Source organism: Lepisosteus platostomus, chromosome 3, assembly GCF_059453375.1.
Source record: "Lepisosteus platostomus isolate fLepPlt1 chromosome 3, fLepPlt1.hap1, whole genome shotgun sequence".
Classification (NCBI taxonomy): Eukaryota; Metazoa; Chordata; class Actinopteri; order Semionotiformes; family Lepisosteidae; genus Lepisosteus; species Lepisosteus platostomus.
Genome location: NC_142613.1, coordinates 79,201,827 through 79,214,616, shown reverse-complemented (window position 1 = coordinate 79,214,616; position 12,790 = coordinate 79,201,827). Strand labels below are relative to the sequence as shown.

The following is a 12,790-nucleotide window of genomic DNA, read 5'->3' as shown; positions in this document are numbered from 1 at the left end:
CCATGAAGAGAACTGATGGTGATGTAATCTAGATGATTAGTGGATTAGTACCAGACACCTAAAATGGAATTGCAGTCAAATTATATTCTGCTTACGTAGCTTTTTACAGCAATAATTACATGAAGTAATGTGACACACTGAATTACAGTAAAACATTTGAATGAGCCTCACATTTCACTGATGCTACCTTATTTCAGATGATTCTGGACACCTCCAAACTGAAAAACAATTCACACCCACATCAAGTTAAACACAGCAAGAGCATCCATGGAATATGTCTCAAATTCCAAGAAACAGTCAGGCACTTACTCATTGTGATTCCATCCAGTCATCGGGGTCATTATCACCCTCATATCAGACCAGTTAGGACATTCGCTCGATTCAACAGTGATTGACGGTTCATTTTTTCATCCTGTTTGCAATATAAAAAACAAATGATTCAAGTTTCCGTACAGTGTTAGAGATTAGAGAGCAGCAGCTGGCAACCTAATATTCCTATTGGGAGAACAACATAGTTAGGGGCCAATATACTGTATTATGTTCATCCCATTCAAAACTGATGTGTTCTCAATTTCACTGGTGTTTTGTTGTAGTAAACTTCTCTACAGATGAAATAATTATGCTTGACTCAAAACGAAAAGAGAGATCCAGACACAGTAAAATATTGGCAAACAGAAGCAATGAATAATATCAAATTAGCAATGCAGCCTTCAGTGGGCTGTGGAAAGAGCAGTAGAGTGTGTTCTTGTATTCTGATGCGTTCTGTAGCAAAAGAGTTCTTACGTCTGTGGACTTATTTGGATGTATTTACAGTTGTCATCATCAGAAAAAGCTATGCAAATCTAAATTATATTACTGTCTGCAAAATGATAACTGTTTCTGAACACAAACACTTCAACCACCAAAGGTTAAAGGAGCAAGGTGCTCAATATCATCCCAATACAAGACATGAGAATACCTCTAAAAATAATTACACACATACTTTCTCTACGTTTGCAATCCATGATGAGAGCAGGTGGTCTGCTTGTATAGACACAGGCAACCTCCAGATGTGGACAGCACGTATCTTCTGTATCTTGGCAGTGTAGGGAGTGGTACTGTACCTCAGGTTTGGTCCCTCTCCAACTTGAAACATGATGATGTATGTTGCCATTGAATGTTTTCCATGTGCTGCTTCCTTTAATACCCCAGGGAAATAGGAAACTTTCAGGGGTCTCTGTCATTGCACAAGGTATTATTTAGGGTTGTGAATAATAGTAACATATTGTTTTTTGGAATTCAATTAATTATTGATGACAGATATGCTATTGCAATTGCAGTATAAAATTACTTGATTTTTTGAGTGAAATGCATTATCCAATCTGTTACTCATTTTATGTGATATTTATGCTCCTTTTCAATCAGGGGGATCAGTAAATTGATATTGATGGATTACAAAAAAGCAATCTGCTGCGTACAATGATTCAATGAGATAGCTGCATCATAACCTTTTGAACAATAAAATATAAAAAACTATAGAGTATATAAATACAATAAATTGAACTCCCTGGGTGTAGTAACTTCACGTGACCTGTTACTTACACCTGCCTTCCATTTTGTCAGTTCACTTACTGTAAAGATTTGGGACTAATTGTCTGTAATTGTGCGTAGTAGGAGGTTTTATTGACACCTTGATATTGTTCACTGTGGCTTACACTATTATTAAAATCAAGTTTAATTCATATAATATTGTACGTTCAAGTAACGCAAGTATGCATATAATTCATTGCAAATGTGTAGAGAGCAAAAAGGTGGTTTGTGTTTGACACACCATGGACCTTTATATATCATGTGGTGCACATTTTTAACACCCAGCAGACAATTTCTAATTCGGAAATATATTGGCATCTTCAAAGATTTTTCAAAGTCCAGCTGGTGAAGTAGTTGTAACGGCCCTGGACCGGAGCGGTGGCTCTGTGGCTCAGGATCTGCGCCTGTGGCTGGAGGGTTGCTGGCTCAAATCGCGCAGCTGGTGTAGTAGTTGTTACGGCCCTGGACTTCAGACTGGAGGGTTGCGAGTTCAAATCCCAGCTGGCATCTTGCTGACATCTTTGAGTCAGATCTTAAATCTTTAATCGGATTGTCTGATTCAATCCCCTGAAATGGTTCTGAGCCCTTCATTGTAAATATGAATTTGTTCTCAATTGACTTATCAAGTTAAATACAGAAATGTTATTTCAAGTACATCTCATAATCTTATTACATTGCTTAAAATGAATATTAAAGTAGCAGAATCTTAGTTTGTTTTATTCTTCTCTGTTTGACCCAATGGTGAAAATGCTGAAATACTCAGAAAGCAACATAGTGTAGTGTAAATACAGTACTGTGTCTTTATAAGATGGAAATTACCATTAGGGGATATAGTCATCTTGGCATGATGTTAAAATGGCTTAGTTCCTGATAAATGGTTTTCCTATACTTGTTGGAATGGCTCCTACAGAATACTCACTTCCTACCACAAAGAAGAAAAGCATTTAAAATCGGAGTCCTTGCTTGCCAATTACAGCTGTGTCCCCAATGGTGCTATTGCTACCTTTATGTATAAACTCTTTTTTATAGGTACATTACTGTCGCAAAGATAAATGACAGTAATGGAGATCTTCTGCTCTGCCTCTATAAGTGGGGTATAAGGGCCAGGAGGTCTTACATAACTGTCAAGGAGAATATATTACTTCCAAGAAATCCTAATAATAAAAGAAGATTTCTCACAGGTACATGTATAAATACAGGATATAATAATATCTAGACTGCAACTCAAGGCAAAATTTCATTTTTAATAGTTGAGCCTTATACTCTTTCTGTATTGCTGTTAAATGTGATGCTGTGATGGACTGTGGATGACTAATGCTTGCCTGCTGTGTGGTAAGACATGACTTTCACAGAAAATGACTTTCGCAGAAGCTTCTGAAATAGCGTGGACAGGCATGATTGCACAAAGTTGCACAAGAGCAGCACTGACAGTTTGACCGCTGTTAGAAAAAGATTAGGTTATTCCCTCCAATGTAAGATGTAGTGCTGGAAAAGATAGTTTCAAAATGATATCAGCATTCTGGGGCTTGAAAGCAATGAGTGGTAATCGCGCTCAGTGGCAGCTTAATTTGCAGTGCAATAACTGTTTTAGACATCCTATTAAAAACGTTCCTTTGCATAAACTTTTTTTATGTTGCACTTGGTAGATGTAATTGTTGTTTCAGATGCTGTATCCAGACTGAGTAAATACCTGGCAGGTGACTTTTAATGTAGACAAGTGCAAATTATTACATGCAGGTACTGTAGCAAAGAAGAAGCTATAAAGACAAAATGGGAAATGCTGAGCTTGGTGGACTTCATTAGTTTCAACAGTGAAACCTGAACCAAAGTTCACAAGCAGAAACTACAGGGATGTGCATTTAAATCTGAGTACATGAAGCACTTGTTTACACAAAGGATTGTAGGAGTATGGAACAATCTACATCAGCCCTGTAGATTTATCCCTGGATTCCTCCAAGAAATATCTGCATCATTTAGCTACTAACTACCAAATGGGACACGCGTACTTTGTAACCTTATTTTATTTACAGTATAAGTCTGAAGAAAGGGATTTCTCATGATATGTTTATTTGTTGTTTTTTAAATTTTGCTTCATATCATAAATCTAGTTCTTTTCTGCAACGCACTATAATTTGTGAAGGAGTTAAACATATTTTTCAATAATCGCACATACTGTACAATATGTTCCCTTTGGATTTTCTGGGAATCTCTGCATGCTGTTTGCTACATTATCTTTACCAACTATCTGTCAAGATAAGATTAATACAATTACTTTGCATTATTTTTTTTTCTCCAAGTCGTTAATCTTTTTTACGGTTACCCTCAGGATAATAACCAGGACCAGGACAATGTCCTGGGCTCTGTATCCAGCATCGGATCTGATGCTTCACTGATGACAACAGGCCAGTCTTCAAGCCTGTTGTCTGTGTCAGGGGTAAGACGGGTTTGTTTTATCTGAAAAACATCTTCTAAGTATGAAGGTGTTTTTTTTTCTCCAGCAAAAGTATTTAAATAAAAATTAAATGACCAACTTGAGTTAACCTGTGCAGTTGACAACAAAACACTGTGGAAAAGCTCAGTGTCCTTATGCAAGAAAAACAGAACTGGCCACAGACGGAGAACTGTGCTGGAAGTCTGTTTCACAGAGATCCTCCAGAAGTTGGCAAACTCCTATGGTGATTGAACTAGCTGAGATCAGTGGTCTCACCTGCAAGCGTTTGTAGACCTTTATGTGAAAGTGGTCCTCTGCTCCCGGCAGGTTTGGAACAAGGTTTCAGGTTATTTTTTTCAAGGTGTACATTTGCAGTTTCTGTGTTTTCAGCTTCTTGTTTTTTAATTGTTTATTTTTGAGAACTATTTTTTAGAATAGATCAGAATTTCAAATTGTTTTGCCAGAATATATAGTAAGTTACAATGCAAATGCAGGTACTCCTCTGGAGTAAAAGTAATTTATTCACTGTGGAAAACTAGTAACATTACAATCTGCACGCCTTGGTGTCTTCATAATTACAAGCATTGTGCACATGTAAATTTGTTGAGAGGATATATAATTTAAATCAAACAAATTCTAACCGTCCTGCTTTAAACACGCAAAATGAAGTTTATATCATTGAATGATGCGTTTTTAAAAGGAAAAAAATCAGCAGACAAAAATAGTTGCAGAAGGAAATCCTGTGTGATTTGTGCTCTGGCTTTCTGCATGATCAATTCCACTTTTGCCAGCTGCATTTGTTTGCTTTGTTTTTGAATATTTTATTTTCTTTCTTAAACTCACTCAAAACTAAAAAAATAAAATAAAAAACTAGAAATAAAATCGTTTTCAGTTTTTTTCTTCCTGTTTTACATGATGAGCCTAGCTTGTAGCTTTGTATGGACAGAGCTGGCATACTGGCCTAGAGACGCTTGTGATGATCCGTATTCCTGCAGTAACACATCACTTTAACCATTCTTGTTGACTGGAGCACAGGCTTTCTGTCTCCATATTCTCGCTGATTTACCGTGTTCTTTTTTCCCTTTCAGCTCAGCGCAAGTTTGCTAAGTCTGTACAGTGATGCTGGGGATTTTGGAAACCTTACTGTCCAAGGAGCGGTGGAGTTCTCCATCACATACAGTAGCAGAGGAGAGCTTGTTATTCTGATTGAACAGTGTCAGGACTTGGCGATCGGGAACACGAAGAAAAACCGCACAGACCCGTAAGTGTAAGGAAGAGGGATATTATGTAAAATCATTGTGAGGTAGGATTTGAAAGTATCTTTTTAAAAGGAAATCATTTTTAATACGTTTCCTGGTCTTGTTCATTCGCGTGTATTTCTAGCACATGTTAATGGGGTTCAGATTATGTTGAACTGCAAGGTGCAACAATGAGAGATTGTAAAAGAAATAATGTATCCAGAAATTGTCATTTAAAAAGTCAAGACTTCTTAAGAATAAAGAAAACTAAAAAAACACTACGTTCAAAAACAAATTTAGAAAAACTATTTTTGAAACATTAGTTTACTGTGTCATGCGTAGCTGCAGAAGGCTTTTTGCCTGAAAAATCCTGGAGCAAATATTAAAAAAACACGTGTTCCCTTTCCAGTCAGTATACATGTATACTGTATATAAATAGCTGTAGAAACTAGACTTTTAATCTCTCAAAAATACTTGGTAACTGAGCAGATTTAAACAAAATGGCATTGTTCATAACCTTGCTTAAAAAATAATTATGCATTTTTGTTTTAATGTACAATTCAATTTGTAACAGTGAAAATTATCCAGTAATCCAACCAAAACTGAAGCAGTAATAATATGAATTAACTATGAAAAGTGATAGATTGTATGGGTATGTGAAATATGGTGAAAGCAAAGGAATGGATGCTTGTCTAAAAATATAGAAAATACAACTTGTCCTCGTGGTGAAAGTGAAAATAGAAAGAGGACTGGTTAGAATGACAAATTCCAATGTGAGATCAGCCCTACAAATATGGAAAAAGCACCATCTGAGTTTGTAAAGAACTGTGAAGTAACTGTTCTTGGTTGGATGACTCTGTTGCTGAACCCTGATACTATTGACAAAGGAAAGTAGCAAAGGAGCCAGCCTGCTAGAGCTGGAGCTCATGAATAAATAAATATTGACAGAACTTGCACCCACAGGATGTGAGAAGTTGACTTTAAAAAGTACCTCAGTGCATGGAAGTAGTATTACATTAAAAAGTAAGATATACACAGCATCCATGAAAGTCACAGAAATTTCCTCATTAGACACAAGACCTGTGTTGTATTCATATATAATAAACTATACAGCCAAACAAGTAATAAAATGTTTTAAAATGTGCGCTTATTGCTTTCTGAATTGTTAATAAGGGCAAACACCCTTCTTATCTCAGCACCTACAGTAAATCAGGATTATTCAACACAAGAATCTACTCCTAATTAACATTTCAAAACTGAATCTGGGGCAATTTGGTTAAATTTGCAACTTGCTAGACCAGCATAGAATAAGAGTTTTCCTAATTTATGAATAGGAATCCTGTATATACTGTAACATTTGAGCCAAGACAAAAATATATTTCAGATGCTGTGCTCTATTTGAAGTCTAGATAATTAAACTCATTGTTATGCCGATCACAAAGTCTATAAGGTGCTGTGCTTGAGGCACATCATTAATTTTTACAAGAATAATCTGAGAACTACATCTGAGAACCTCACGTTGAACTTTGAAACCTTTTGAGGGTAGTTGCTGCTTTCTTCAGGTTGGTGTTGCTGGTCAATATTTTTAATACACCTACTGCAATGCCAAAATATTATGAAGGGATTACCACATTTGTCATAGTTCCAAAAAAAACATTATTTAAAGGTTATCCTAAAAAAGAAAAACACAGTATGTAAGCATTTTTATCAGGTGCCATTTTTGGAAATGGAGGCAAAAGGAGGTACTGTAATTAGTTCACTAACCACGAGAGTCTTTTAATCACAAATGAAATGTGGTGGACCTTGAGGGTCCATAAACCTTTTCCTGATAATGCAGTTTTTGTAATTCAACTGAATGTCGTTACAAGGCCCCAGGATAGAAGGACAGGTGTTGTTTATATTTAGATTCATGTTTCTCATGAAAGAAAGTTTTCATAGTCTTCTTCATGCATTGCATCCTGTCAGCTTAAGCCTCTCCTAAACTATTATTTGCAATTGATTTACAAAGACAATATTAAAGACCTCAGATATATTATGTATATTTAATTTACTGTACATTGCTCTCCAAAAGTATTGACACAGCAAAGTGAGTATTGTTTTCACTTTCTGTAATCTTAGACTGGCCAAGTCAGAACATCCTAAGCACAGCAAAAGTCAGTGTGGGTCAGATTCAGAGAAGCATGGTAGGGAAGCACAAGGGTCCAAACTGAGTAGCATCAAGAAGTAATAAGCCAAGAGATGATCTGGGGACAAGGCCATAAATGCAAGCAGAGGTTGGGATTCCAAACAAGGCTTGCCTAGGGACAGAATCGGAGCAATCCTTAATTATCCTGAACCACCTGAAGCAGACAAGATAGTCAGTTGCCTCCAGGTGGTCCAGGTCTCCTGTCAGATAGGTATCCATGATAACAGGCACTGAGTGACAGGTGGGTGGAGAGAGGCCAGCTGCCATGTCACTGCTAGGTCGGCCTGCCGTGTACCAGCAGGAGAGAGCATGACTGCATACGTGTGTAGAACAACAGCATGCTTAGGGTAATACCAAGTCATTTCACCCAGTAAATCAAGTAAATTTCAGAGTGGACAAGTCAGCATTTGGTTGCTTGTCTCTTTGAGACGATAAGTGCATATTACCCATGAGCTCAGCAATCTCTTTGTGTCATCACTTTAGATGCTGGTCTGCAGCCAGTTTGAGTGCTTGCCACTTCATGGAGTGTTTTGACTTCAGTTCTTATTTTTAAGTGGATCAGATCTAGAATGTGAATATAATATTAGATGTATTATTTAAAGTCTAGAGTTGACATAGTCTCTATGACTGTACTGTACTTTATCTTCCTTGATGGGTATGAGTGATTACTCATGCTGAGCACAAGATCCACATGTTGCCTGTCCCAGTAGGTCTCACATAATTGCATGTTTGTAATGCAGTGCACAAAATACCACATGTAAAGAGATTTACAGTATTTTGCCTTCATCACATACATGTACATTATGTTCAGAGAGAATAATTGATTTTTCAATACTCATTAATTAAACAATTTAGGGAGGTAAACTCCTAATATAGCTTAATTTTAAATTTATAAGTTAAACGTCTAGGAAATATAATAATTTTCAACAGAGATAAGATCAGTTAAAGCAAAGTCAACAGGAGTTCATTTATTCCACTACAGATAAGGTGCTGTATCACAAGCTATACTATCTACTGTTTACATACTGTACAGTAGAGCCATTCTACAATAATAAGTGACACTGACATTTATTCTTTTTTTCTGTCTTAATTTCCATTTTCACTTGAAGAGAGTGGAACAGAATTGATCCTTACCGCTGATCCACAGTAATAATGGATACAGATATTTTTATATCGCTATATGTTTTACAAAGTAGAGCTCCTAGAATAATTGGCTTTAGCTCTCTGTTCCAATAAACCACTGTAAGGTCATAATCGGGATGGGAAAGGCAGAAAAAATGGAATTGCAAAAAATTTGGAGTTGTCCCTTGCCATTATCTGAATTTCTAACATGTCATTGCCGAGGCCAGGTTGTACTGGGTTTTTCAGTACTTTATACATTCATTACATAACAGAAAAGTGAAGACTTCGTGCTGGGCTATCCATTAGCTCTGTAATCTTGCTTCGCAAGCAGAAGGCTCTGACCTTTTTCCATTTCATTTTGCTGTGGTGTAGCAGTGAAAGTGCAGTCTCTAGTTCCATGCCAGTCCTGTTTCAACATGAAAGGTTGTTTAAACTGTCCCATGAGACTGATATGCCAGCACTATGATATTACACTCATTGCATTGTGTTAAGCTTCAAGGATATTCTCATTACTGATATAGGTTTTCATGTGATTTTACTTCTTAACAAATCATGCACAGGTGCATCTTTTAAATATGTTGTATATTTAATACTGTATGATCTGTTCTATCACTTTTTCAGAACCATCATTCATGGATTTCTGTTGTTATATATTTGTTTACAAATTGAAGTGTGGTTAAAATTCTCTTTAAAATATTATTTTTTTTCTTCACAAATGCAATACTCCCCAGGAGAGCTGAAGTTTAAGATTAACCAGCTATCTTTGTTCCCAGTTTGAATTTTATGGGCAAAATACATGAAAGTTTAATAACTTAGTTTAAAATATTTAACAATACTGTTCAATAAATTACATGGGCTCAGTCTGTTCCTTTCAACATTTTTTAATTTTGTGTCTATCTTGTGACGTTTTTTTCTGCATTTTCCATATTTTAAAGCACGGTTGGATTAAGAAATAAAATATAAATGTAGATTATAGCTAAATATTAACATTCTGTCATGCAATGCTATAACGTGCGTATTAGCTACCAGGATGTATGTGTTGTGGTTTCAGATCAAAACCGTACTGTTTCTCCTCTTTCATTTTATTTTTTCCTCTTACCTTGTTAATGTGTCTGCTTATTGTGGGAATAGGATCAATAACAAGAGAGGAAGCCCGAACTTTCAAGGGGACTAGTTAATTAAATTGGTCTGACTGTTTCAAATGAAAATTAGCAGAGTGGAAAGTTGCACTTAGAATTCCTCTCACCAGCTACACTGCTCCCCGCCCACATCTTTCCCAGCATTAATCCTGAAGTACAGAACACATCAATGTAATCTGGCGTTCGTGAAATGCTGCAGAAATATAGAAATCTTCCATGTTTAGGTATCTCCGAAACAGGATTATTTCAATGGCTGCTTTAATAGCACAGAATCACCTCCTTGTCTTTTTCATGTGCAGGTATGTTAAGACTTACCTTAACCCAGATAAATCCCGTCTAAGCAAGAGAAAGACATCGGTCAAGAAAAACACAGTAAACCCTGTTTTCCAGGAATCTCTGAAAGTAAGTCCAAAGGGTAATTACCAAACATTTACAATTACTAAATGTGCATTTTAAGGTTACTTTACAACTACAAATACAAAAGATCACTCTAGTGACCTAGCTTTAAATGAATAGTACTAGGTTGAAGTAGTTCAGGTGGGTAGCTGCGTCAGCATGTGTAGTCTGCAAAGGAACAAGTAATAGGTTTATTCCATGTTGAAAAGAGAAGAAAGAAAACGAAGCATTTCAGACACCTGAAGAAGGCTTCATAGCCGAAACGTTGCGTTTTCTCTCTTCTCTTTTCAGCATGGAATAAACCTATTACTTGTTCCCATGAATTGTACTATATACTTAAACTGTACTGTAAGATACCATCCCCCTATCCTAATTACTAATACCATTGTCTCACAATAGTTAGTCTTATAATTCATGTTTTCAATAGGTGCCAATATTCTGCGAATCAAAACTGCTGTTTTGCACATCAGTGAATTTAGTGCTGAGTCATTGTAAGCACTAGCCCATTTTTACAAACAATTAGCCATGTCCACCTTGGGCTCATGGTGTAGGGAGCACATTTGTAATCAGAGAGCAGATTTGTATTTTCCATGAAGGCACAGAGAACCTTGGCCAGCAGTTCAAAGGTGACACTTAAGAAATGTCAAGACATAGCTCATATTGCTTAATCTCCATGTCCTTTGGAATATATGATGTTCTTCTTTGACTGTTTAATATAATTACTCTGAAAATCACCCCTCTCCATCAGGAGGGGGATGTGTTACTGTACGTGTAACCCAAATCAAAATGACAATTTCCTGCAGTGCACAAATCAGCCCAAAGATGTTTAATACACCAGGCAGTGCCATGTATTCACTGGTTACTTATTCTAAAAAATATTCAAGACATTTGTGAAGGCCGCAGATTTTTGACAATTAAAATGGAAGTGAACAATGTATTTCTTTCTTATCAGGGTTCTGACAGGTCGACAAGCTCTCTTTAAAAACCCTCTAAAATTGATCTTCCAAAAAAGTGCTGGCCAGGCTGTTCAATGGTGTGTAAACAGTCTGTGTCCCCTGTAGTCCAGGCTGGAGTCCCACCTTGCATGTACTGTATTACTGATTTTTTCTTAAAAGTTTCCTAGGAGATTTTAAAGCCCATAATCATTCATTTGTCCAGGAAAACACATTAATTTTTTTTCTTTTTCAATGGGACAGGTCGGTAACATGGACTGGTACCATGCCAATCTATGCATAAAGTCTTCAGTGTTGTGTTTTTTCTAAACAAGGTTCTGTGATGTAGTTATATGTGCTCACACTGGCATGACTCTGGAGATTGACGTCAGTTAGCAATTTACATTACACCAATTTCCAGTTTATTCAGGGCCTTTGACATATTAAGGATATTGCTTAGAGAGCCAGAAATTGCATTGTGTGTTCCGGATTCTGCCATTTTGTTTGTTTCCAGCTCAAGGTATTTTCCATTAACTGATTAACTTGATTAATATTCTGGAGTACTCCTGTGCAGACCTGCTGAATGCCTCCTAAATCAATAATTTATCATTGTTGACTGAATAGTGCTGAAATGAACATTTTCTTCTTCACCAGTACAAGCTTGAGAAAGTGGAGTTGCAGTCAAGGGTTTTAAATGTTTCCGTGTGGCACAATGACTCTCTGGGTCGAAACGCCTTCCTTGGAGAAGTTGAAATAGACCTGAAAACCTGGGATTGGAATCACGAGGCCCCAGCCTGGTACAACTTGCAACCAAAGGTAACACAACAACAAATCGACACAGCGCAGGGAGTATAGTAAGGTCCTATGAGGGATCGGGAAACAGCTAAAATCGCTACTGTATGTTGAGGAATGTGTTCTTATTTCTTTTGAGTTTTAAACTTCTGTTGCTGCACGGTTCAGTGGTGCAGTTTAAAAATGGTAACTGTCTCCTCAGTAACACGACCTTCCAGTCCTCAAAAACACTTTGCATTGCCTGTTGCTCACAAAGCGTTGAGCAAGCAGGTACTGTACCCTGTCAGGTGAAATATCTGTGTTGGAGTTGTTGGGATTTGGAAGATGTATTACTGTTAAGAACACTAAAGGAAATATAAAATGATTAACTCTTATGTGTGTAATTACTTGAAAATGTATATCAATAATGCTGTTTATCTTTATTATTAAATGGCAGTGAAGTTATGCCTCTTAAATGTACATTTTATTTTACTCTTATTTTGGTCTCTTTATTACTTCTGTATACATCTGTGCTATAAACAATAATGCACATTTCAGTAAAATTAAGGCTTAGAAATCTTGGCTCAAAAAAGTAATATTGTACATACGTATTTTAGTTTTTTTAAACAAATACAGGTTGCAATGCTTATCATTATTTAAAGTCTTGATAATAACCATTTATTCAATGGGAATTATTGATTTAGGGGAAAAATGTCTAGAAAATAACAATTATTGAAGTTTTACTGTACAGTTTTACATATTAGTGTTTTGTCTTTATCAAAGGTGTTTTATTGTTTTAATATTCATTATTTAATTGAATACAGCCAAGAAAACACTGTAAACACGTGCATGAGACAAGTCCAGTCTGTCAGCCTACATCGCTGAGCAATAGGAAATGTAGCAAAGGAGGGAAAGGGAGAGAGAAGAGATGTTTTATTTGAAAAGTTTTTTTAACCTAAAGAGACATTTATAGAATAGAGATGTGCATTGATTTACCACATAGGTAA

The 12,790-nt window shown here is 36.4% G+C and overlaps 1 protein-coding gene across 4 annotated transcripts in view; it reads left to right on the top strand.

Moving 5' to 3' along the window:
• The window catches only part of LOC148675618 (synaptotagmin-like protein 2), a 157,783-nt gene that overhangs the window by 136,308 nt on the left and 8,685 nt on the right, over positions 1–12,790 (top strand). For all 4 annotated transcript variants that reach the window (XM_088627008.1, XM_088627006.1, XM_088627010.1 and 1 more), the window contains exons 10-13: positions 3,896–4,003; positions 5,089–5,261; positions 9,984–10,086; positions 11,667–11,828. In XM_088627008.1, the coding sequence (XP_088483134.1) occupies positions 3,896–4,003; positions 5,089–5,261; positions 9,984–10,086; positions 11,667–11,828 (546 nt within the window). The remainder of the gene's footprint in view (positions 1–3,895; positions 4,004–5,088; positions 5,262–9,983; positions 10,087–11,666; positions 11,829–12,790) is intronic.